Source organism: Phoenix dactylifera, chromosome 8 (genome assembly GCF_051530095.1).
Source record: "Phoenix dactylifera cultivar Ajwa chromosome 8, Ajwa_hap1_PhDact_Kaust_v1.1, whole genome shotgun sequence".
In the NCBI taxonomy this organism is placed as follows: domain Eukaryota; kingdom Viridiplantae; phylum Streptophyta; class Magnoliopsida; order Arecales; family Arecaceae; genus Phoenix; species Phoenix dactylifera.
The window spans coordinates 31224618-31251561 of record NC_143197.1 but is presented as its reverse complement, the minus strand read 5'-3'; the positions used below and the strand labels follow the sequence as shown (position 1 = coordinate 31251561).

Below are 26944 nucleotides of genomic sequence, written 5' to 3'. Positions count from 1 at the left end.
GCAATTCAGATTGCCGTTCTCAATAATTTAAGCAGACAGATGAAGCAACAGTGTCGAGCAGAAATTGCAATGAATATCCCAGCACTTGATGGAAGTCAGTGTAGAGCAGAAATCTCCATCGACATGTCAAACCAAGTTTAATACCAGCAAAGGAAGATGAATCAAGAATCAAACATCAAACTTATCTGAATCCCAGAAAAGACAACTAGCATTTTGTATGTCATAAACCCAAAGCATAGTACTAAACAGGATTGCTAATCCATAAAACACATGACAAAAATTGGATCCCAGAGGACAGCCACTTAAACGAAAAAGACAAGTCTAAATAATAACCTAATCTATGCCTTAATGGCATACTTCCTCATTGGGAAGTACATCTCCTTTTTCTTCTGTCGTTCGGTCTTCAATGAAGCCTGTAGTCAGAAGAAAAGAACTGTTAATGCATGCGGAAGATGAAAAAACATGCGGAACTGTATAAATGTTCATTACATCCACAAGATGAAAAAACATGAGGAACCAGAGACGAATCAGTGTTCTGCCATCACTTTTAGGTCTGGAGAGCTTTTACACAATGTGACTTGTCCTATGATGAGAATGACTCAGCATGTCCTCCGAGCGTCACAGAATATAAGTTAATTCTCTTTAAATATCATAGAAGATATCCTACGTGCGAACAGCTTAAAAAATGTAAGAGTGGTTCTGAATCTGTGATTACAGAACAAACTTTAAAACATCAAGTCTGTAAAGAAAGATATGAATACCATGCTACACGTTGTTTTGTTTTAGAAGTTCAAGGGAGCTCTCTTGAACATGGACAATTCTGACAAGATAAACCACATAAATTCATATCAAAGAGCAATATTAAGTGCTTCTTTCAGTCTTTCCTTCTATTAGCCTAACAGATGTTTAGATGCTCCATTTGTTGTATTAAAAAAAGGGACAAATTTGATGCATGGTGGGGAGAGATTAACCAAAAAAGAAAAGGAGAGGGAGCAAGGGAGGGAGGGGGAGGGGCGCCCTTTGGGATAGATCTTTATTTCTATTAAGATACATGTAATTGCTACAGGAAATACTCAGATATGTTGTTGCTACAGACTTGCTTGATCAGACATTAACTAGCAATTCTTGATGTGATTACAGAACAAACTTTAAAACATCAAGTCTGTGAAGCAAGATATGAATACCATGGTACTCGTTGTTTTGTTTTGAGAAATTCAAGGGAGCTCTCTTGAACATGGACAATTCTGACAAAATAAACCACATAAATTCGTATCAAAGAGCAATATTAAGTGTTTCTTTCAGTCTTTCCTTCTATTATCCTAGCAGATGTTTAGATGCTCCATTTGTTGTATTAAAAAAAGGGACAAAATTGATGCATAGTGGGGAGAGATTAACAAAAAAAAAGAAAAGGAGAGGGAGCAAGGGAGGGAGGGAGGGGGAGGGGCGCCCTTTGGGATAGATCTTTAATTTTATTAAGATACACGTAATTGCTACAGGAAATACTCAGATATGTTGTTGCTACAGACTTGCTTGATCAGACATTAACTATCAATTCTTGATGTGATGATCAAACCCAACCACAGTTGTCTAATAACAACACTAATAATGACAAATACTACTTATTGGCATGCAAATGTTTCAACATGAGCTCAGTTATATAGTAGCATAAGCCTTTTACCGTTTTCCATTTTTCCATAGTACATAAATCAGACAACACATTATTGAAATACCTTCAAATCTACTCCCAACATTCCCAGCCTCAGTTGCCAAAATAAAGAACAAGTGCAGAACTGTTTTTTTTTTTGGGGTGCAGGTGGAGCGGAATTATTGTGAAGGGAAGCAGATATCTTAAAAACATTTGAGCTAAACAAGCAATTAGAAAGGTGGTGGGGTGAGGTGGGGTTGGGTGGGGGGGGGGGGGGGAGGGTCAAGTTTCCAAAGAGTTTCCTCCGTGGATATTGCCCTAGATTGAAGCATTCAACCACTAAGTTTCTAACTGCATCCACTGCAGTGGTCAAAAGTGCAGGAATTACAAATATAAAATGATATATAGTGCAATAGTTTCCATGGGAACAGCTACAAAGAAAGTCATGATAAAAGGCATCTTGGAAATTAATTGGTTGGATGCAACCAGGAACCAGGAAGTTTGCCTACTCCTAAAGCAAAAGCTCGGATTGAGCAGTGTAGACATTGTTGCTGGTAATAAAAAAGCTGCTGTAACAATTAATCATGATTAAAATACACAATGATATTGCTTTCTTTATATACAAAGAAAATCGGAAGAGATCATTCTGCCCACAGGAGCTTAAATGGGAACGGATGTCATGCTATCTCTCAGCAAAATGGCAATTGGTTACATACCCATTTTGAGTTTAATAAGCATCTTAATTTGAAAGCCAGTGTGCATTAAATGGAAGGGCCATATCTCAAGTGACTTAATAGTGTTAAAAGCATCCAAGGAATCATTAACAGAAAAGGTTATGTCCTGAAACTGCAAATCCCTATACGTAGGTATGTACGCACTTGAACATGAGAGCATTCTGTCATGATCTTTATCTTTAAACTTTGCCCCTTGTCGGTTTTATTTCTCTTAGGCTCTAATTCACTTTTCTCTAGTTACCAAGACCATTTGCGTTTTGCAATCTCTCAATAAAGCTTAAGAATGCAATGCGAACAACACTGCACAGATAATTTGTGTTAGGATCTCTTTAACAGATAGTACCAACGCATTAATTAAGGGTTCAAACACTTGTTTCTGTCAAAGATGTGGCTAGTTACAAATGGATAATTTTCTTTTAGATATTAAAGATTTCTATGTAGCTTAAAGGATTTCGATGCTCAAGACATCCATCAAGCAACTGCAAAAGCACCCTTCTCCCTCTTGAACTCCCCTCTATTTTTCCATAATTACTTAATTTAATTGTAAAACTAGCATCTAACATAAAAAATAACTGTGACAGAATCATGGCCAGAAAGTGATTGACTTAATGCTTCAATCCATAATCCAAGTATTTCTCAAAATAAAAAGATCATATATATCACCTTGTAGTTTGAAGCCTTGGAATGGAGAAAGATACATGGCCAGGCAACGGTTGACAAGAGTGGCTGGAATAAATATTATAGAGTTTCACTAATGCTTGACTTACATAAGCATGCAAGCATGCATTAATCAAGGAAATTGTTAAATGTCCTTGACACAACTGTTACAATACCTTCTTTGTTGCAATTAGAGGCACCTTTTAATATAATTGAGGACTAAAAAGTTCACTCACATATATAACGTCATGCTATATTATATTCCATCGACCCACCACCTGAATCTCTAAGTCAATCACTATCTGACGATATACACTTCACAGAACTGCTTCACTTTATGTAGCAAACGGTTAGATCCATTTTTTAACAATAGCTGATAAATATGAGCAGTAAAACCAATCACAACACAACACCATATAACCCGCATACTTTTCTTAGATTAAGCCTACAGTAGGGATAGCGCAATAAGAAATCACAAATAACTGATGTGGAAGGAAGGTGTGAGATATCGAGTATTTGAGAATGTTTTAAGCATAAAAAATTCTTAAGGTGCAGAAAAAATAGATGCTATATTATCATCATTTACGGACACCTATAACGCCAGATCTGTACTCATCAGGCCTAAATACTTTATCTTTTGATCCAACGTTATCATCCACGTAGGGTTGCCAAATTATTTCTCCAAAACTCGATGCAAAGCAGAAGTATCCATGCCATAATAAAATAAAATCTCGATAACTGGTAAATAAAAGGCATCCAATCAAGAACAAATAGAACCAAAAGGGATTTTTTGATCTTTCTATAAGAAAAAAGGGGAGATTTGAGAAACGAAAGAAAGAGAAGAAGAAGGGTAATAACCTGGTACTTGGTGAGTCGGCGGCGAATGGCGCGAGTCTTTTTGGGGCGGAGATCGAGCGGCTGGTACTTCTTGTTCTTGTATGCCTCCCTCAGCACCTGCTTCTGCTTCTGAGAGATCACCGTCAGCACCCGCGCGATCGAGAGCCTCACCACCTTGCTGCCAAACCAGAAGCAAACACCGTGAGCGCCGTCCGATCGAGATCAAACACTTAGATGGAAAGGAATCGAAGACTTACATCTTGGAGAGCTTGTTGGGGGCTCCGCCGGTGACCTTGGCGACGCGGAGGAGGGCGAGCTCCGCCTTGAGGTCCTTCAGCTGGTTCAACAGCTCCGCCTTAGACTTCCCCCGGAGCTCGTGGACCTTAATCCTCGCTGCCATGAGAAGAAGAAGGAGGATGTGAGCGAGAAGAAAAGAGATGGGGTCCAAGGGAATCGGGAAAAGGGAATGGAGATCAAGTCCTTACCCATTGGAAGCGGTTAGAGATCTCTTCTTCTCTACTCTCGCTCGGCTCGGGCGAGACGAAATGGCGGCAGGGGTTCCAAAGCTAGAGAAGAGCTCTTAAAAACCCTAGTCGTATAGAGACAGCTAAAAATACCCTAAATTGATGGCTTTGGCTTTAAGTGGCCTTTTTATTTCAACAATCAAGCCCACTTACACATTGTAAGTGGGCTGGATTTGGGGGCCCATTAACCTACCTCCCATTGCTATGAGACTTCAAGGTATCTTTTTGTTATCCTCGATGGCTAAATCGAGTGCCAGGATAAAGCAGGATAAGCTGGGTTAAACTTAATTTGTATATAGAAAAAGTAATTTTAACCCCATAAACAGTACCTAGTACCGCAGTGCGGTTGATACTATGATGAATATATGCCTAGACCCAGAATACTGTTCGAGTTGGGTTGGATTTCAGTGTCTCTGGCCCAAGTTGAATTCTTGCTAGCCTGCTAGTAGAGCCCAACCCAAGTAGATCCATGTAGTCTTACGGCCCATACATGCAACGATGGCTCGGGCCCCCGGTTTCCACCTAAGTTGTACAGGAAAGGCCCAAAGCTAATTCCAAGGAACAGTAAAGCTTCATAAGATCTTTCTGTCCAGATACAAGCAGTCCGTATATGTCTATTTCATGGTCTCTCTTCGAAACAGTGTCCAGATTATTATGCTTTTCCTGCGGGTCAAAATTCACTGGGGCTTCGATCGCCTACTCCTTTGTCATTACGTCACCAACTTTCTTGATCTTCTAGTACTGGGTAAGCGATAACCCCCATATATAGTCTTACAAACTTCATGGAGACCTGTACTTTTGGTAAACAATCATCTAGGCCTAGTCGCTATGACCCTTTTGCAAAGAGGCAACCTTTCTCCCAAAGCTATGGGGCTTACCATATCTTCAAAAAGTTCCTTAGAGAGAGCCCGTCTTAGAGAGGTTGATAACAGGTAATTTTAATAGTTTCAAAAAGTTCAATTACTCCATAACATTATCCTTATACAATGCGAAGAATTGAACTATCAAGAAGTAACCAAGAACTGGGGCAAGCACCCAAAACAAATTGCTGATAGGAGCCCATCACCCATGCAACCCCCTAAACAGTTGCTAGCCTTGAATTTTCAAGATTATTCATCCGAGTTCCCATTAATTTAGCTTTTCCTAGTTTATACATATATATACTGAACATTTGAAAAATCATCGCTGTTGATCAATTGTTTTGTCATGGTCGCCGTTCTATTGCAAGATAAATAGCTATTACGTGTCAGTTTCATCGTTGAAAAAATAAGCTTTTATTTCTGCAAAATAAGATTTATTTTTCTGATAGCATATTAATTTCCTAGTGTGATGCGATAGAAATATTCCAAGTAAAAAATAAATCATAACCTAGACTAGCAAATGACCATCAACACTCTCATCGCCGGTGCTTGCTATCTCGGCAAATTTATCTAGAATGCTATTTACATTTCACAACCATACACGTACTTATATTTAAACAAGAACTATATTCCATAAAATTAAGTATGTTATTTAATGATTATTCCAGTATGTTGATTTATATATTTCTTCCCATGTGCATTGCGATTAGTGGGATTTTAGAGCACATTAAGTCTTTATTGGATGTCTGCAAATGAAAGTGATGGGTGAGGAATCTTACCTTCTTTTATTTTTTTTCTTTTGCATAATTGCTGAGTTCTATTTTATACCTAGTAACAAGTCAACGGTGTGATTAACAACTTTTTGGCAATGTGAACTCTCTATTCTTGAATGACCTTGATCTAATGATCTCAAGACTTTTCCTAAAACCATTTTACCCATGCCTAGAGCTATAGGCATCAATCACCACAGTTGAGTCTCTTTCGTTAAAAATTTGGATCATAAGTCAATGAGCCTATACTTTCTTCCACGGTTCTACTTTGATTGGCACACTTTTTGTCAGCTACTTACAACCATTAGTTCATGGACACCTCTAGTAGGTCTCGTTTCGCATTCATGATCCATGCCTAGAAGGATAGGAGGATACTTATTCTTGGTTAGATATGCCCTAAGTTTTGGTTTTTGTTATAATGATTGACCTCATTTTATCTCATACTTTGATAATTTGAAAATAGTGGATGCTTTGACCTTTTTTTTCTTTTGTACATCGCCAAATGTTTGACGTTCAAGAACAATATGGTTAGAAAATTGAAGAAAAAGTCGAAAAAAATATAATCAAAGATTTGAAAAGAATTTGGATAAAAGAGAATTAAAAAAAAGTTATAATCATATGATTTTTTAAAATATTTTTCAATTTATTTATTCAAAAATAACTATAGAAGAGACAAAAATTACACAAGGTAGTCGAAGAATATCCTTACCAGCAATAACACATAACATCGTTAATTTGTAATACATAACTTTTTTAAAAAATTAATCATGAATAATTCATTAATAAAATATAAAATTCTTGTGTAATTTGAGAATAATTGAGTAGTTCCGAATCAATTCATTTGTGGAGAGTAAATCAGAAAATTATTCAATGAAGAGAAAAAAATGATAATAACGTGAGTTTCTCAACAATCCAGAGAATGTTATCTATATTAGTTGGCAACCAAAGTGTTAAAAAAAAACACTTATTATTGTTGAATTGTTATGTCCAATATACATTACCTATCCTTTTTTATATCAACTTAAGTTTTAAAATTAATTGATCAGTTAATATAATATCAAAGTATAAATTTGGTAGGGCCCGTCAGCTCAAAATGAAATAAGATTTTTAAACTATTGTACACAATATTAATAGTACTGAAAGAACAAATGCAATGTAAGTGTACTATGGAAGGGAGAGTCATAGAGCTATTTGGATGGAGACCGGTGTTGGCTCGTGTATATTGCGACGCATTACGACCAAGGAAAATTTGGTGGATTTGCCTTCATATGTCTCATATATCTATGTGCACCCTAGATTTTGTTGTTTGAAATGACATGATATACACGACCATAAAACGGCGACAATTATTTATTAATCTCTTCATAGAGTTTTAGCGTGCTTCATTTCAAAAAAGGACATGGCAAAAAAGCAAACCACAGAAGAAAAGCGTAACGCATTAAATGCATGTTTCTCTCCTATTGGTTTTCAAGACTCTAGCGAACGCTGCCTATCACATCATTTCCATTTTTTCAAATCAAAGCAAACAGTATTCTAGCCTCGATGCATGCATGCATCATGGTCGGTCCTTGGGTCACCAATTGTTCTGGTACTTTTCAGAAGAGAAAGGGAGCAAGCATGAATCCAGAAGGGAAAATTAGGGGTGCATTAACAAGTTCCTTTCTCGTAGATCATACGGCATCAAAGAAGGCTCAACAAATAAGTGGAGAAGAGTGAAGCAGCGATGGTGTTTGGTCTCGTTCGGTAACCTCCCTGTGACTATAGAATGCCACAATGTAACCATCCTCCTGCCGTTTCTCTCTGCTCATGACCACCTCCTGTAAGGCTGTAACCACTCTTCCTCATCTTGGGAGCAAGAAGACTTTTCTTGCCTACATGCATCCATGAAAAAGATGAGAGCATTCCGATGTAGAAAAAGATACAACAACTTGGCTGGTATAGCAGAAAAATATTCAAAATAAAGCGTTTCATATTCAAATTAGGCTGGTATAGCAAAAAAATATTGGCCTTAAAATTTTTAGGAAATTGCTTGAAACTTTCAGGCAATGAATGCTCCATCTTATTGGTCTGGATGAGGTTCTTTTCTCCACTGCTTCATCTTATGAGCATCAAAATATTCTGTCTTGATTATCAGATATTTAGTTTGAAGCTATTTAACTTCTTTTTCTCATATCTGTCTCTCCTCTTTCGATAATATAACTCATTTATGTTTCTTGTCTCTGTTGTAAATGCGATTAATCTTTAATAAAGCTGGCTGGCTTCTTTTGCCTCCCTTTATATATTAAAGGGAGAGGAGGAGGAGAGAGTATTCTCACTAGCTACATGGTTGAGATGAAGTCGCAAGCGTCCATGTTCAGTGAATGGCAGTGTACGAATCAAAACAAATGAGCCCCGCATGTTTTTATAAACAAATGGGGAACCAAAGATGCTTTCTCATTCAGAGATAAACTCTAAACAAGACAGGTAAGATTTCTTTGTTCTTAAGTCAAAGGTAGGAAAAGGTCAATTGCTGGAAAAAAAAACAAACGTACGTACGCTGAAGCGAAAGAAGATTTAAGCTGAGATTTTTTTTTAAAAGACTTGAGCAGATATACTTACTAAGGAAGTCTCATATGTTATGATCAGCATGACATGTTAGGAGCCACTGTGTCGCGTTCCTTGATCTTGCGTCGAGCTAAAGCTGCTAAATAATGCTGAAAATAGTTGCCCAAGTCAAATTTCAAACCTACTTTAAATCATCCTCCCTTTTTAATTTTCTCCTCTTTCTTAGTTTACAGTTTATACAAAAAGAGATAATATAAGATCACATTGAGTCTGATTGATGCTGATGCTAAAATACTTATTTGAATACGACTGCAATCACCTCTTGTACATCACCTTAGAAAGCAGCAGAAGTATTCAAGTCGAAACCAGGTAAAAAAAATAAAAAAAATCAAGGTATTAGTCTTGTTAAGACTTGAGCCATTGAGATAAATAGGAATCAGGTATAATTATCCAATTTACTACGGCATCCACAGCGCATTGGCAAACCTTATCGGGCGTGTGGATGCAATGGCCATAAACTTGTTAAGAAAACTTCTTTCATAAGAAAATATAGAGGAGATGATGAAGTAAATGACGATTTCGATCTCTAAGTTATCTTGGGATGGGAAGAAAAGGTGCATATAAATTGGTAGGCTAAACTTTGATCGTGTCTCATCTTCAAAAGGTCCTCTTTGGCGTACGGAGTAGTTGCTAATAAGATTTCAGTTAATTGGAGGTCACCCATGGCAATATTTTATCGTGGAGAGTGATCCATTCCTTGCACTTGTGTACATCAGGATAATCTCAGCAGGTGATCTATGGATTCTCTTTTTTAATTTGAGAGAGAGAAATCTTTATATTGATGTCATTGCTTGGATAGACCAATGCTTGCCGTGCTTACATATCATCAATTCATCATGCATGTAGAGTTAAAAAGGACATTACGTAACGTCGTAACATGTTTACAATAATCATGGTGCATTTGAAAAATTATAAATTATGCCATACAATGAGATGAGCTAGGTCTTAATGTCCATCGTATTTCCATTTGCGGAGTGCATTCTCATGTCAAGCATATTAAACATAAGTGTTTCGAGGGTGATGGTATGGGCTTCCAAATGAAGGGCATGTCCGGTTACCATCGAGCTTCGTAAATAATGCCCATGGCATAAAAGCAAGTGTGATGCATGCAAGAAAGATGGATAAATATTTGTAATTCCATCTATTCAATTATATTTACTTTATAAAATTTAAATATGTCAATAAATGTAATCAATTTTCCATGTAGTTCTCTTTTCTAGCCACATCAAAGACAGAAACTGGATCAAATGAATTGCATGTTACACTATAGTATCTCATAATGCTAAACATAAATTTATAATTTACATTAATACTATTATCAAAATAATGCTGCTCAATGTGCATTTGTTATTATATATGATAATACTACTAAAATATGATCATTTCCGGAGAGTTATATTTAGCCAGAATTGTATTTTGAATATTGAAATAGATTAGACCAAATGTTGAATTAATGGTGGCTAGAGTGGCTAGAACTATAATAAATTTAATGGGCTTGGGAGAGGTAAACACCAAGAGTCAGCCAATCCACAAATAAGTCTGAAACTCGTGGCAATGAGTTGGATTATGTCACTTTCAAGATGATGATTGTGGAGGTTCCTAGAGGACATATTGGGGCATCCATTTTTGACATTTCCAAGTTCAACCTTGTCCATGAGTTAGTTACAATGGGATTGCTAAGTTGAATAGTACTCCAGCGAATACTACTTGTAACTAATTTAAAAATTCATTCAAAATAAGACATTATGTCATGAGATGTGGGCATGTGACCAATCACACTAAATATAAATGATGAAAATGTTTGTGAAGCTCTTATCTTGCATTTATCTGAATTAAAATTATGGAAATTGATTTTTTTGTACTAATGAAATAAAATAATTAAATTGAAAAATTAAACTTTCCAGGTCGAATATTATATATATATATGTGTGTGTGTGTTTAATAAATATATAGGACTCGTTTGGTTTGCCGAAAAAGAAGAGAAAAAAGTGTGATCAACGAGAAAATAAAAACATACCACTTATTTGGTTGGAGTTTTAAAAGAAGAGAGATAAAAAAGTAGTATTTCAAAAGAAACAAAAATCCTATGTTTCATAAAAAAGAAAAATCTGTGGAACCTTTTTTTTAAAAAAAGGATATAATTATAAGTATTTCATACAACTTTTTTCTAAAAAGTAGATGCTTAACCAAACATAAGCCACTTTGCAATGTGCTACTTTTTCATGATCAACTAAATATGTCAAAATTATTTTTTTAGACTTCATATTTTAGAAATCATCTTCTCAAAAAAAAACATTCTATCGCGGAAAAAATCTTTCAACGAACCAAATGAGTCCATAATGGTCAAAAAAATTTAGACCTACTACCAAATTCAATATTAATGGTCAAAAATGAAATTGTAAGTCATCGGACGCGATAGAGAAGGCCTAAAATTTCTATGTTCAAGAATATAATATATATATATATATATATATATAATCTACACCTTTTGATAATATATCAAGTCAATCCAAAATCAGCATATTACAACTGTATATTTGGGGCGACTTATTGATACATAAACTAAGGGACTTAAAATTGTATAATTTTTTTTAGATATTAGATATTTTTGAATTTTTAAATTATATCTGGTTTATGTTTTATATTTAACCGCTAATATTGAAATTAGTAAGTCTGTTTTAAAGCCATATTATTATAACAATATCCTAATTAAACACATAAACACTCTCTTGCTCTCTCTCTCTATATATATAATATATAATATGATTGTTATTTAAATTCATGTTACTAATACGTTCAAGTTGTCACAGGTCTCTAATACAAATTATTTGGACGGCCTTATGATTTACTTTAGACCTTGGATGTTGAGAGAGTGACAACTTCAAACGTGGCAGCCACACGAGGAGCCCGACTGCGAACAAAATGTTGGCACGAATTCAGATGAATCAGATGCGACTTTATACAGTTGTAAGTTGTAACCCGCTGAGGAAAAAAAATTGAAAAAAATAATTATTAAGAATTTTTTTACCTTTCCCGTGAGGCGGTTACCATCTATATTTATAGTTAAGAATGTATAAAATATTATAACTAGGATGATACAAAGATAGCAAAAAAGAAAAAAACAAATAAATCAAGGATCTCTGGGATCAATCCTAAATTTATACTAATAGATGAATTAAAGGAATAATGAATAGAAAAGAAAAAAGGGACAAGGAAGAGGATGGATGAAAAAATAGATAAATGAGAAAGAGAATGGATGGAGGTATAGCTGTTCATGGGCTGAATCTCGAGCCTAAACTCTCATTCTTAATCGAGCTTCGAGTCGAGCTTATGTAAAATTTGATATTGCTTGTCCTCAAGCCTGACATATAATTAGCTCTAGATGGAAGATGGATCTTCCATCTATCTTTCCATATGTTAAATAAAACATGGAAGGATGAATGGAAAAAATTTTCTCCTTTATTTGGTGTAGAAGAATTAAAGAAAAGGTAGACGCTATTTGTATGACATTTTTGCTGAACTATCCTTTGGTAAAAGCATGTTATTATTATCGATTTATAATACTTATTTGTACCAAAGAAGTAGGGCAATATATAAACCTATAATCTTTATAATTTATAATTATATAAAAATCATATAATTTTTTAAATTATAATTTAATTTATTTAAATAGATAGTTTTATAGATTAATTATATATGAAATAATTTATTTAAATAATGATTATATAAATAACTAATTAATGTATACTTTAATTTAAAACGTTAATTAATTTTATATAAATAGTTAAGTAAAAATAATGAATATAAATAGAAAAATAGATGTACTTTTAAGGTTTTGTCAAGAAAATTAATGAGGGACAATTTATTGACATACGAAGCCATCCCTCGTATGTTTTATCCATCCTTCTTCGCATCCTCTTAGTTTGGAAAGATCCAAATTAGTAGGTCAGAATGGATGAACAATCCTTCATTTTCATTCATCGATCTTTTCTAAATTTTTTTGAACCAAATAGTAGATGATGGCTGTCCATCCTTCCTCTTATGAGCCTAACCAAACATGGAGTTAATGTTGTGGTCGGTCAACTCCGAACTAAAGTTCGATGATGTCGGTATCAATGTACAATAAGCCCAGCCCTATTGTTAAAAACAATGAACCCAACCCCATTTAACCATGATTCACCATACAACTAAGATAATGACCTAGCCCACTATACAATTAATAATGATTTTAGCTTTCTTTTCCTAACACTATTAACCCAATGACGGCCCCCTCCATGACCATTACGTTTTATTGTAGTAAAGAACAATAACTGTCGCTATTATCCAAGATTAGGTTTGTAGGAAAAAAGAATATTAGTTATTATTAACAATCATTTCATGTCATTATAGTGAAAAACAGTGGACAATAATAATAAAAAAAAATGACAACTCCAAGCTCGAGTTATTGTTTTAATATAAACTATTGATTTTTATAATAGATTTGCAAACTTTAATTTAAAACAATTTTTTTGGTGAAATTAACACTGGCATCAGCTCTACCTGTTTCGCACGACTTCATCGATCGCCAAGAACAAAGTCCACACGGCCTCCAAACTAGGCTCAATGCCGCTATAGGACGGCCGATGCTCATTACCCGTGAGGAAAGAGAGAGCATGCAAGAAGATAAAAACAAATCATAAGAAGACAAGCTATCGATTAATACAGCTGCAAGCTAGGAATTAGGAAATGGTCATCGCCCTGGCCAGCGATACCTGCTCCTCCTACCTCACCGTCTTCTTCAGCTGCTCCTCCTGATTTCTTGCAGCCGGCCGCCACACGCTTCCTTCTTGTTCTCTATTCTTTTCTCTTCCCTAGAATATACGGTATATATATTTTTCATGCAGCAATGCGCACGGCCGATGATAAAAAGCCAACAGTTTCATTTTCTTGAACTTTGTTAACATTGCTATCAGTTGACTGTGACACAGTATCGTTTAGTTTAAAATATAATGGCCAGCATCACAACTCACAACGATTCCTTTGCGAAGTCCAAACCGGCACAACCGTGATAGTCCAACAGACAAGGTGACTGGAAACTAAATTATAGAATTGCATGGCGAGCTGATACCATGAATAAAATAGAGTGCATATCGTCTTGGAAACTTTCTACGTTGGTTAAATAATGTCATGGATGATAAAGAAGGGAGGGATCGATATGTTATGTGTCTTATATATGTGTTTATATTCTGGTCACGCGAATAAAAATGGACGGCCCACCGCCCGCCCATGTGGTGCACACAGAGGGACCGTGCAAGAACGCCATTTGTCATATACTTTAGCTGACAAAAATATAGTACAGCTGAAGTCTATGACATTAGGTAGACGCATCTCAAGCCGGAAATGCATCATTCACGTTAGCTGCTATAACTATGCCTGCCGTATATTTCATACATTTTTTTATGATCATAATATTTGTATATATATACATATTTTGCTTAACGATGTGTCATGATATTGTTTTGCAACTTGTTGCCACCTTACGTCTTTACGATGATAGCATTGGTCGTGGTCGCTCGTTCGTAGCAAATTAAAAGTATAATTACATATAAACTCACAAATATCAATGTTTTCATGAAAGTTTGGATTTTATATGATTCATTTCATGAGATTAAAATCAATCATGAAGTCGAGTGAGTCTATACTTACTGACCAGGAAAAGATCTCATTATTCAACAACTCAATTGCTGTGATGCGTAATCTTAATGCTCTTCTTGTTTTACGTATGTGAAGCACAGCAGCAGCGGAGGCAACTTAGTGAATGCAAGTAAAATCTGATTGAATGGATGAGCCTGCCACGCCAGCCCTACGTGCATGCATGGTTCCTGACATATAACCTCAGCTCATCAAAATATCTGTAAATGTAAGTATAAAAAAATTATAAAAAGAAGAATCTTCTAATTCCAAATTCCAATGCACATTGTAACGCAACCATGCTTATCTCCAATTCCCATATCAACACTGCATAAGACCCAGCTGCTAACCACAACCCACGTACAGAGGGACAGTTATCAATACAAGGGGTTCGATTAGCGCATGCTAAGCTTATACCATTAGCCCGCTACAAGCACGTTGCCACTTGCCACTTGCCATGCTCCAGCTCAAGCTCAAGCGGAAACATCAATGAAACACCATCTAATTCGCACATAGATCACCAGGGTGGCAGGGTCTGACCCTGCTCCTTTTTTTTCCCCCCCTCTATTCCAAATTCAATATCAAAATATCCTCAGTAGTTATCCCTTCTTAAATTCTTTGTACAATTGTACATGACATCACCTCCTTAATTAGCCGACTTCATCGTGTTGGGTCCATTTGAGTGGCTTTAAGCTTGCGTGTTACTCCCAAATTTTAATTATAAATAAAAATAAAAAAAAACGTGACATCCCTTAATACGTCTCCCCAATTCCGCGGGCTTTGCTCGGCCACACCCTCTCTTATATAAGCACGTATAGCTAACGACCTTTATATCCTATCACCCGAACGATAACAGCTTCCCTCTTCCTCTTGTCCTCAAACCTTTTAGTTCCTCACTTTCTTCTTCTTCTTCTTTGGGTGTGAGAGATTAGAAATGCGCCTCTTCTCCCACGCCGGCCGCCGTCGGCCCCATCCGACGTCGCCACCCCCGCCGACGTCGCCGCGGCAGAGCTTGTCCGCCACCCTCATGGAGGACAACATCGCCTCCGCCGAGGCTATGATCTCCCGGTGGGACGCGGACGCCAATACCTTCGCCAAGGTCACCTCCCTCTTCCATGCCGGCCGCGCCGAAGCCCGCGAGTTCCTCCACGCCGTCTCCAACCTCCAGCGCGCCATGGTCTTCTTCGTCTCCGGCGACTGCGCCGCCCCCGCCGCCGCCCGCTCCGCTGCCCTCGTCCGTGCCCAGACCCTCATGCAGACCGCCATGCGCCGCCTCGAGCATGAGTTCCACCAGATCCTCTGCGCCAACCGCGACCGCCTCGACCCCGAGTCCGTCTCCTCGTCCACCCGCGCCCGCTCCAGCGCCTTCTCCGACGATACCGAGAACTCCGACGACGACGAGATCCGCGCCGCCGGCGCGACCATCGGCGAGGTCGAGCAGGCCTCCGCCGGCGCCATGGCCGACCTCCGCGCCATCGCCGAGGTCATGATTGCGGCCGGCTACGGCAAGGAGTGCGTCCGGATCTACAAAACCCTCCGCAAATCCATCGTTGACGAGGGCCTCTACCGCCTCGGCTTCGAAAGGCTCTCCCAATCCCAGGTCCAGAAGCTCGATTGGGAGGTCCTGGAACTCAAGATACGCTCCTGGCTCGGCGCCGCCCCCGTCGCCCTCAGGACCCTCTTCTCTGGAGAAAGGATCCTCTGCGACTACGTCTTCGCCGGCTCCGATCCCATCGGCGAGTCCTGCTTCGCCGACATCACCCGCGACGCCGCCACCCTCTTCCTCGGATTCCCCGAACCCGTGGCCAAAACGAAGCGGTCGCCGGAGAAGCTCTTCCGGATCCTCGATCTCTACGACGCCATGTCCGATCTCTGGCCAGAGATCGAGGCTGTCTTCTGCTTCGAGTCCACCGCCGCCGTCCGGTCCCAAGCTCTCGCCTCCCTCCTCAAGCTCGCCGAGGCGGCGCGGGCCACGCTCGCCGACTTCGAGGCGGCGATCCAGAAGGACAACTCCAAATCGCCGGTCCCCGGCGGCGCCGTCCACCCCCTGACCCGCTACGTGATGAACTACCTCGTCTTCCTCGCCGACTACGAGGCGTCCCTCGCCGACATCTACGCCGATTTCCCTCTCCAGATCCCGACCCCTCTCCCCGAATCCTTCTTCGATTCTGCCTCCTCCACCCCCGCCTCCCCCTCCTCTACCTCCGATGGCGGCGGCGCCGCCTCCGCGATCTCCGTCCGGTTCGCGTGGCTCGTCCTCGTCCTCCTCTGCAAGCTCGACGGCAAGGCGGAGGTCTACCGGGAGGTGGCGCTCTCCTACCTCTTCCTCTCCAACAATCTCCAGTACATTGTGAACAAGGTCCGTGAGAGCCGTCTGAGGTTCCTCCTCGGCGAAGACTGGGCGGCGAAGCACGCAGCGAAGGCGCGGCACTACGCGTCGAACTACGAGCGGCTGGGATGGGCGAAGGTCGCGGCGGCGACGCCGGCCGATCCAGCGGCGGAGATGGACGCCGGCGAGGCGTGGGAGAAGATGAAGGGGTTCAACCAGGCGTTCGAGGCGGCGTGCCAGAGCCAGGCGGATTGGGTGGTTGCCGACGAGGTGATGAGGCAGGAGGTTTGGGCGTCGGTGGCGAGCATGATCTTGCCGGCGTACCGAGTGTTCTACGAGCGGTGCCGCGCGGCGCTCAGAGACTCCGGACCGGCGGCCGCAGCCGTGGTGAGGTTCTCGCCGGAGGACGTGAGGAACCGCGTCTATGGGCTTCTGGATTCGGGCTCGTTCAAGACCCCCCTTCGGTCGGCATCCGTATAGGACGCTGCTGTGCTTTCGCAAATCTATAGCCACATACTTGTAACTTCGTAATAAAGTCGATACGTACTCAAACTATACAATTAACTATGAAATACTACCGAGTTATTTTTTTTGTTTTTCCAAAAAGGAAAAAAAATATCCCCAAGCTGTCGCAAACAATCTAATTACTCACAGAAATTCTAAATTCTGAGAAGTTATGTTAATCCTGATCCACCAGTTATTTTATTTTCTTTCAGAAAAATACTGTCAAAAAATAATGGCAGCATTTCATTCATACTGCTGCTAGTTGGTGTGTTCCATTATTAGATGCACCCTAATGTCAGGGATTTCTTTGGTTTCTAATATTGTGTGCTGTTTAATTCCTTATTCATGAAATCATATTAATTTTGTGAATTGTTTTTCAATCTAATTTGTGATTGTGAATGGAGAAGTAGGGCTAGGTTCTTTTTTCCTTTTCTGATATATAACAGTAGGTATAGAAAATTTGTATCAAAATTATGTGGAATTATAAGGATTTAGCTCAGCAGTGTGCTAGGTTTGAGTATCCAGTCTTGGGTGGGTGTTTCACATTTTGGATTCATTGCTGTTTATATGAGCTTAAAACATGGGCTTCAAAGTTGGGTTCAGCAATGGAGAGCCCAGGAGCAAGATTAATGAGACATAAACGCGATTGGGCATGTTTAGCACAATGATAAGAAAATACAAAAGAAATGACCAGAATGAGAGAATTGGATTTAATATTCTGGTTATCGAAGTATGAATTTTTTCCCCATTTCTTACAAATTAATGTTGTTTATATGAAAATACTGCGTTTACGTGAAGATATAACAGGCACAATTAGATCAGCTGATTGGTTGATGGGCCCGTAGTGGCCACAGGTGGGTCTCCTTGTGCTGGAGCTTGGATCGTACCTACATAGCCTGTTTAAGGTAATTCATGATGCTCAAGGGAAGAAAGTACTGCAAGTTAAATAAATTTTATCTACATCTCACCATTACCGAGCAATTCCATGTTTAGAACTCTGAAGGCTGAGGTTGATTGCAGGGGCCTCATCATCACTGTATCAAGACAACCATGAATAATCTGAAGGCATTTTATCTTTTTTATCTTTTTGCTTAACACCCCTCTCAGAAAACCGGGGGGAGAGAGCGAGAGAGAGAGATGGAAACAGCCTGAAATCTAGCCAGGAAAATTGTCTGCATAACGATAGATGCTCTCGCATGGTTGACCAAGTAAATTGGAGGCATGCGTTGACTCATCAACATCACAGAGCACATGGGACACGTGGCCTTGTCTGCTCTCTGATATCCTAATGTGCAGGTGCACGCATCGTGATGTGATATGTCTGCCTTGGCTCAGCGTTTTTGACTGCAACTTCTGGCAGCTACCTGGATTTTGTAATCTTGTAGACGCACCGAAATGGTCATTTGCAATGATCAAATGGGTTCCAAGTCCATTAGTTCAGAATGAGTTTTAAGCGAAGATGTTCTGAATTAGTGGAAGGAATAGCCTTGAAATGGTTTGCTAGTCTACAGAGATTATAATTTTCGTTAAAGAGTATCTCCATCACCATTACTTCAGAGAGAGAGAGAGGGAGAGAATCTCCATCAGCATGTCTTGTATGGAAAGAGACTAGGAAATCTATCTAGTTGGAAGACATCCCAATGAAAGCCATCTTATAATTTCATTGTGGTAAGATAACCTGCTATGTTTGAACTTAACATCAGGTCTTTTGTATTATTTAAGTCTAATATGGTCCTGAAGCACCTAAGTAAAATGCATACGTTTCTTTTGCAAGATAGCAAAAATGTGCATTTAATATGGTAACCCTCATTATCTCACTCTCTGAAGTCCAAGATGAGAATTTGACCTTAATTCTTAATTTCACCTCAGAGTACATCAAACAGGATACGCATTCTTCACGCCATCATTTTTATTTTCAGAAAGATAAGGATGTCGAGTGATAAATATAGACTCGATCAAATTTGTTAACTATCGTCTTTTTAACTTACTAATTGTCCCTTCATTGGACTATTCAAAGAAAGACTGAAGCCATTATCATGAACTATGGCATCATCGGATATATGTAGCATGCATGAGATATTGATTAGTCTACCAGCCACTGCAAATCCAAGTTTGTATTTAAGAAGCTAAAAACTGCAAAAGGAAGTGCTGATAATGATAGAGAAACTGTAGTGACTTGAAAGTTGCCAGAAGGTACTAAATGAAGAGGTAGTGTGATCTGTTGCTAGGAAATCCTCTGCATATCCACCATTTACTGATAACCAAATATCAAACTTCAAGCGGGTTAATTTTGAATCTAGATATTTCCTGAAGCACTGAAGCTAAACAAACATCTTCTGGTAGTCACATATAATATAGCGATTCTCGTCACCTCAGTCACGGTTGTCCAAGATGGAAATCTTGACCTTCAATATCAAATCCACCTCAGAACTTCTGAACCAGAATATATATATTTCTTGTAGTTGACCTTACCCTTAGAAAGATGTGTAGTGGTGAACATTAGCTTGATCATAGTTGTGCAATGATTTACTTCTCTTTCTAAAATCTATTCATTGCTGCATAATTTGACTTGTCTCAAAGACTACACGATTTTCATGCAATAACAAGATTTATTTCATTTTCTTCCATCCGATACTTCAGTAATTTACTATCACTATCATGCATCAGCCCTGAATTTGGTCTACTCACCAAAGTATCAGCAGACTTTGAACCAAAGAAGCTTAACTACATCGTCTTACTAATATCTTCCGGAAGCTTGATATACGATTCGCCTTCCTGATACAGCGGATCTCACTCCTTGACCCAATTTAGTCCTCCCCAAAGTGGCCAAAGTAATCCACATTGAGTTTAGTGATCCTCCTAAATCAAAATTTTAAGTTGCATGCCCTTATTATAGAGGTCTTAATGATGTAGCCAGCATCTATAGCTGCAAGAACTTGAATTGCCCAGACCAGGATATAGCTCTCTATTAGTCAAGCAAGGGGCCTCTCAAGAAGGAATTCTGGGTGTGCATTTATATCACTCTTGCAGGATTAAACTCAACATCGCAAAAGAAAATGGGAACATTATGTAGAGAACTCTTCTTAACAAATCCTCAAAAAGGTGGGACAATCCTTCATAAACACAGATTCAAAAGATGAGGGCCAAATAAAATTAGGATCACAACAGATGTTAATCCGAAATGCTCAGATGAAGCCTATCCAAAAGACAGTTGCCTTATATGTACATGCGAAGAAGTCTTCCCCTTTCAAAAACTTACCAAAATCAGTAAGGGATGTTTTGTATGTAATTCTAAGGTTAGTGCCACACATGAATAAGTTTTACCCAGCATAGTCCATTAATTCTATGGTTCTACAAGAGAGGTCGTAGCATTTTAATCTCTGTCATTTTAGATTCTTTCACAAGTGAAATCAGTTTCTCAGGCATGAATCCCTAAATTGCTTACTTCTTAGGTGATGAGACTTCTCAACAGTGAACTGTTTACTTAAAATTGTGCACAACATAGGAATCAGCTTTTCAATCCAAAAAAAAAAGGAGAATCAGCTTATAGTATATGCAGCACTATTTCTGATTGAAAGCTCAGGCCCTGCTTTACAGAAGAAATATAGTGAATCAAGGTTCTAAATTTCCACACTGCAAGTGCAGCTACAGTGAAGAGACAATATACACATGAGAGACATGTCCAATGGGAAATGTAGATAAGCATTTAGTACATTTCCATTGAAAGTTAAACTATGTTCACTACAGCAGCTAGTGTATCTCTATTAATTTACTTCATAATGCTCTCTGATACTTCCAACATAGATATGTATACACCCGTATCCTTCATGCCATGCTCTCTAATTCATGAGTAAACTTGGAACCTGAAAGCAATGCACGTTCTCTGAATTCTCATACAGGAATCCCTTTTTTTATTGTTCTGTTTACGTGCAGGGATCCCAAATCCAGATGTTCTCACCCATTTGTTCTGGTTTTCATGTCCAAGATAAACCTTTAACAAATACAAAGAGTGGAAGGAAGCCTTACCAAGTGGGTGACTTCCCAAAACTTCCAAATTTTGACAGCATGCTCAATGAACTCCATAGATCTGCGCTTTGTTTCTCTACATAACTTCATTAATTTATAATAGATGACCTTTGCTTGGACTCTGTAAATGCACAGCTTCTTACCTGTACAAGGAGCTTAGATTATGTGCCTGTAGACCCTCAAATATGCCTTACATGATACCAATAATAGTTTCAAGCTGCAGTAAAGCATGATTTAATAGTTTATTCTCCTAGGTTATATCCTGAGTAAGCAGTTAAATAAATTTCACATCTGTTATAATAATGGATCCAACTCCATTTTGTCTTTTTTATCTTATAGTAGTTGTCAAAAATATTTTAGCTAACTTTACTATGAAGAGATGTTAAAAAATAATAGTAGTTATTGCATCCCATAGAAATGTTGGCACCTGATCGTTAGGATTCCATTGTCAAAATTGACAAACTAGTTTCCAAAGACCAGCCAGCTACCATTCGATGACATAATGATTTGTTTCTTGACACCAAAGATCCAAAATCAATTAGTCACTCTCTGGTTTTCATGTACATTCAATAAAGATTACAGGATGCCTGACTTATTGAACAATATGTAAGTACTTGCCGATAAACTCTTGACAAGTAAATGTCATTCTTATGTCAAAGATAAAATCAATCAACCACATAGACTTATATATATAAAATTTGATAGCCTCAGCCACAAAGGTACAAATACAAGTAGTTCTCGTTTTTCACCATTTCTAAGTTACACAATATAATGCAGGCACAGGCTCTGCATACTCACTATAAAAGGATATAATATGTACTAGTATATGTAAATCATATTTCAGTAGCCAAAGTGTCTTCCACAGTACTACAATTGTCTGGTGGCCTTGCTATGGGCTGCCAACCTGTTTGCATTTGGAGAACCTTTTTCAGAGCTAATGATCCTGGTTCCATTGTCCATGCTGGATAGTATTCATGGGCCTTAAACACACTCTCTGCACTGCCATCCTCTAATAGAGAGGGTTGGGCACCATTCAGAAAAAGGTCCCCTTCAGACCCTATCCATCCGCATGCGCTTTCTTCTTTATCTGCTGCCTGCATGAACATCACAAACTCAGTGATTTAATATGTGAAGTTATGTGCTTCTCATAGTTCCCATTTTCAACATAAGGCAAAACTTTGAAGTTTGCGTTGTGGGATAAAAACAACTAATTTCATAAAATATAACAGGAATGAAGCATAAAATGACTAATATGTACATTTTCTGTTGATACCAAACTAACCTAGCATAAATTGCACATCAAGTTTAATAAACACCAGAGCGGACAGACTAAAGGACCACCTAAAACAAAGCATCTATTCTCTTTCTGTCCAGTCTAATGAAGAATTCCAGTCTATTTCATTTCTTCCAACTCTGGGATTATGAGACATCAGATAAGAAAGTGGAAGGCATTCTTGCAAAAAAAAAAAAAGGAAGTTCATAACTGAAAAAAGAAGCTTCACAAATTCTACTAACCCGCTCAGCATTGCACACCCAAATATATCAATAATAATCGGAGTCCTCTCACGTAGAAAATATATGTTGGTCATTGCTTCCATATATGACTCTGAAAAGAAGATCTTTATATCTAAACATTCGGGGAACAAGTCTATGTATTTGCTTTTTCTCATTAAAAAAAAACTTTCTACTCACTGCACTTCCTACTCTCTTTTCTTTTAATGTGTGTGTGTGTGTGTGTTATTGTTGGGGGGAGGGGCCAACAATTGATCCATAGGCATAAATAAAGGGACAGGGAAGAGGATGAATAAAGGAAGCAGAAGCACGGACAAAGAATGGGTTCAGAATTATGGTATGAGAATCCTAACTTCCATATTTCTTTGTGCCCCTTCATCATCTCTTGTCAAGTTAAAACTAAATTTTGTGCTTTGCAAATAATCTTACCAAATGATAACTTTTACTTATGGGTTTTATTTCGATAGTTTCCTGCCCCCTTGTTTTTTTTTTTCCATTAAATGTACACCCACTGGTCTCAATTTGTGTGTGTTTGAAAGGGAGAGGAAGGGAAGGAATTTACCTTCTCTGATAAATATTTGAAAACTACCTTCTTCTCTCCGGCTTCATAAATATTGCACTGAGACACAATCTGAAGCAGAAAATGCAAGAAAGTAACAATGTATCAAGTCCAGCAATATATATATATGAATGCTTAGTTTTCAAAAGCAATGGATTTGAATATCTCAAATTTGCATAGACCTGTGATTCTACACTAGCACAAGCAGCATATATGCTCCAGTTTCTGGTGTAGTTGTTGTAGAGGTGCACTTTGCCAAATCTAACACGAGGATGTCGCTGTTTGGTTCCATCGAAAAAACAGTGATGAATTGTCACACGGATACATCTATCGGAGATGCTACTGCTACTTCCTCCGATAAGAATTGTTTTATCATGCGCCGAGAAGCGACATCTGTTCATACACCTGATAATGGATTATGTCCACTAATAAAAACATCAAAGCTATCAACTGTAGACTAAACCTTCTTGTGTTAGTTAGCACTTAGAAGCGACATCTGTTCATACACATGATAATGGATTATGTCCACTAATAAAAACATTAAAGTTATCAACTGTAGACTAAACCTTCTTGTGCTACTTAGAACTTATATAATAACGACCGGATTTTTGAACTACCTATTTATGGACATACCAAGTAACACTTTACAAAGTCTAGTTCTACTGAAGGCAATATTCATATCCTATCCTGTTTCGACAGATTTGACAATCTTAATAGTAAAAATTCACTCGACCGTTTCGAAAATTGCTTCTCATTTACCTTGAAATAGTTATATCGGTACTTTCACGAGTAATATCGATGAGTCCATCATCGTAATCATGCAAACTGCAGCGGTCTATCCAAATATGCCTTGATTTGGGCTTTATCTGAATTGCATCAACATCATGCCCTCTACCACCCTCAAATTCCAAATTGCATATAATGACATGCTCACACTCTTTCAACTGTAAACCCTTGCCAGCCAATTTAACCTTCTGCCCTCGACCATCAATTGTTTTATATGAAGACACCCTCAAGTCTGATGAAAGTTCAATGGTTCCTGAAACTTCAAAAATGATCCATAGTGGTTCATTTCTACGGCATCCTTCACGAAGTGAACCACATCCATCATCTGCACAAACAGAAAAGGCAAGACTTTTATCATGACTTGATATGTAATCCACAAAAGAATATATAGAAGAAATATTGAATATCACTATCACAAACTATAATATGATAAGAGAAGCATCTCAGAAGAACAAAATACGGGAATATGAGTTCTGAACATTGGCAACCAAAAGCAAAAAATGTGCATAACAGAAGGATTTGGATCTTTAAGCCAAATTCAAAAACATACTACGTGGAATATGATTTGTTTCAGAATATAAAATTGATAAGAGGATTCCTTCAGAGTCTATGGTCGACAGATACCAGAACAAGATCTTTCTGTGCATTCATGCATGTATGCATGGGCATGTGTATGTGTATAGGTGTTATCATAGTTCATTGTAGACAGGAATAGAAAAAGCAGAATCAAAATATTATGAAAGAATAGGAGTGGTGCTTTGTTTGGGTGCTATGTGATCGATATATGAACACTTACTCAGATTCTGAGGGGAAAATTTGCAAGGCAACAGTAGGGCCCAACTTTTAATCTGAACAATATTATGGGCCTTTTCTTTACTGCAAAAAAGGGCTCGTAATGTTGTTCAGTTTAATAAGTGAGGATTTTATCATAAAATGATTAACAAGTTGGGCGATAACCAAAATCAAACCACAAAAGAGATGAGATCACTGAAGTGAATGTATGATAAGAACAAGAAATAATAAAGCTAGAAATTCGAACACTTCAAGATTTACGAGAGTTGCACATTGAGGACATTAGGTGAAGAAGCGGTAGAAGCAACAAAATCTCAGGAGGCCCTAGTAGGCAATCTACTCAGTTGGAGTCAAATGGACAAAGAGGAGTAGAAGATATAATATATAACATGGTTGAAAATTGTGATACAGGATCAGAATTAGCTGGAAATTACAGAAAAGTATAGTACAGTAATAGCTAGCAACAGTGGGAAATAGTTCCACTTAATTCAGAACAAGGCTAGCTAGTCGACTATGTTTACAATGTAATATCCATGCACCAAACTTCATGATCATTGCCAATTTTGTGAATATATCAATGATGATGTACATACATGTTTTCATCCAAAATGATGATGAACACTTTCTCTCTCAGACGAGATTTCATGTGCAGTAGTTGCAAGCTGATAAGGGAAAAAGTCTATTTTCTACAGCACAAGATCAACCATCAGCATTGAGATTTTAATGCACTCCAATATTCGAAGCAAGCTATAGCATGTTGCTGTCTCTACGATCTTTAGATTTTGTGATAGAGGAGACAACCTTTCCATTTCTCAGAATAGTGACCAAGCAAGCTTTCATCATGAACAAGCTAGGTATTTACTTTTTAGCAAATCAAGGTTATCTAGCCATAGATCAGAAAATGAAGATATTCATTTATAAATCTGTAACTATCTCTTACTTATTATAACACATTTTTTCTAGAAAATTTAAATGCCACAGATTAAATAGAGACGGTCTAAACCTCATTTAAGGACTTCTTTGGAGAGTCTAAGAAAAAGCTATTTACAAAATAATAGGAGATAATCCTGGAAAGAAACACTTTTGGCGAGAGTGCCAACATCTTCCAAGAAAAAGAATTAGCCTAAATCCGAAGATTTTCCTCCCCAGCTGCATGACTCATTGGGGTAAGTGTGGCCTCATTGTTCTTTTTTTTTTTTTTCACTGTTTCATTTAAGCAGACCGCAGAACATGTCTCAGAAAAAAAATATCAATGCTACAATTCATATGAGCAATCATTAGCAAGAGTGCGTACGTAAAAGAACACAAACCACATTCAAAACTCTGACCCAAAGCATGAGTTGAAATCCTACCGGCTAAGCTGGTGACGTGATAGGGAGCTCCATGCAGGCCTCCAATGGCGTGCCGGCCGAAGCCCTCAGCCTGGCCGGCAAGGGCTCGCAGGCTCTTGTCCACATGAGCGTAAGGAAAAGCCACCATCTCTTCTCTCGCGAGGATTTTTCCGAGGCGTAGCGTCTTTGGGGAGAGCGAGAGAACCGAGCAGGAGGAGGAGGCCGTGGTGGGAAATTTAAAAGAGCGACATCGGCTGCCGTTTCGGGAAAGGAGCCGTGAGCGCCGTTACGATTCCCGGGCGGGCGTTTCGGATGGCTGGTAACAGCGGCATCCTCCCATCCGCCATCCGTCGAGGCGCCGAGTGCAACGCATGCTTTGTTAAAGTTTTGGTAACCGAGCGGTCCGAGATGAGGCTGAGAGCAGCGGTAAATTATAGATGTTATTAGGAAATTAAATCTTTTTTTAGATGTCATTAAGCTTAAGTTGCAACGGAAACGCACTTATTCTCTCTCTCTAATAAATTGGAGGAAGTATAAAAAAAACATATATCCCAAAAGCATCACCCATATTCTTAGTATCAGAAAACCCACTACCGGGGTTGTGAAAAAGTTCCAAGTGTCTATTCTCTAATATAATTAAATTTGATCATCTTAAATACAACTGATTGATTTTTGATATTTTCTATTGCTGACATGGTGCGAAATTTAATAATGAGATACCCAGTAAGATGGCACAGATTAAAAATCACAAGACTGTTGAATTAAGTTTTGAGAGTATTACTATGTGTTTGCTTCCATGAAACA

The 26944-nt window shown here is 38.4% G+C and overlaps 3 protein-coding genes across 3 annotated transcripts; 1 reads left to right on the top strand and 2 right to left on the bottom strand.

The window, feature by feature from the left end:
- Positions 1 to 157: 157 nt before the first annotated feature.
- On the bottom strand, positions 158 to 4499 carry LOC103702814 (large ribosomal subunit protein uL29). Its single transcript, XM_088703610.1, has 4 exons — positions 4359 to 4499; positions 4131 to 4266; positions 3895 to 4051; positions 158 to 413 (listed from the first exon to the last, which is right to left on the bottom strand). Exons 1-4 carry the CDS (start codon positions 4360 to 4362, stop codon positions 339 to 341), a joined length of 372 nt encoding a protein of 123 aa, XP_088559736.1. The 5' UTR covers positions 4363 to 4499; the 3' UTR covers positions 158 to 338.
- A 10640-nt stretch (positions 4500 to 15139) lies between these two features.
- Positions 15140 to 17384, top strand: LOC103702815 (exocyst complex component EXO70H1). Its single transcript, XM_008785384.6, has one exon. The coding sequence runs from the start codon at positions 15236 to 15238 to the stop codon at positions 17108 to 17110; it is 1875 nt and encodes a 624-aa protein (XP_008783606.3). The 5' UTR covers positions 15140 to 15235; the 3' UTR covers positions 17111 to 17384.
- A 4609-nt stretch (positions 17385 to 21993) lies between these two features.
- On the bottom strand, positions 21994 to 26326 carry LOC103702909 (putative pectate lyase 21). The gene is made up of 5 exons (XM_008785547.4): positions 26162 to 26326; positions 23991 to 24342; positions 23414 to 23624; positions 23235 to 23303; positions 21994 to 22254 (listed from the first exon to the last, which is right to left on the bottom strand). Exons 1-5 carry the CDS (start codon positions 26286 to 26288, stop codon positions 21994 to 21996), a joined length of 1020 nt encoding a protein of 339 aa, XP_008783769.4. The 5' UTR covers positions 26289 to 26326.
- Positions 26327 to 26944: the final 618 nt, after the last annotated feature.

Bases quoted from the DNA above. Each gene is read 5' to 3' on its own strand.
- LOC103702814 (XM_088703610.1), bottom strand. The intron at 4,052-4,130 runs GTAAGTCTTCGA...CTGGTTTGGCAG, and splicing joins CCCAACAAGCTCTCCAAGAT to CAAGGTGGTGAGGCTCTCGA. The intron at 414-3,894 runs GTTATTACCCTT...TTCTGACTACAG, and splicing joins GCCGACTCACCAAGTACCAG to GCTTCATTGAAGACCGAACG.
- LOC103702909 (XM_008785547.4), bottom strand. From the start codon at position 26,288: ATGGTGGCTTTTCCTTACGCTCATGTGGACAAGAGCCTGCGAGCCCTT. The intron at 23,304-23,413 runs GTCTATGCAAAT...TTTCTGCTTCAG, and splicing joins GTGCTAGTGTAGAATCACAG to ATTGTGTCTCAGTGCAATAT. The intron at 22,255-23,234 runs GTAAATTCCTTC...ATGTTCATGCAG, and splicing joins TCAAATATTTATCAGAGAAG to GCAGCAGATAAAGAAGAAAG.
- LOC103702815 (XM_008785384.6), top strand. From the start codon at position 15,236: ATGCGCCTCTTCTCCCACGCCGGCCGCCGTCGGCCCCATCCGACGTCG.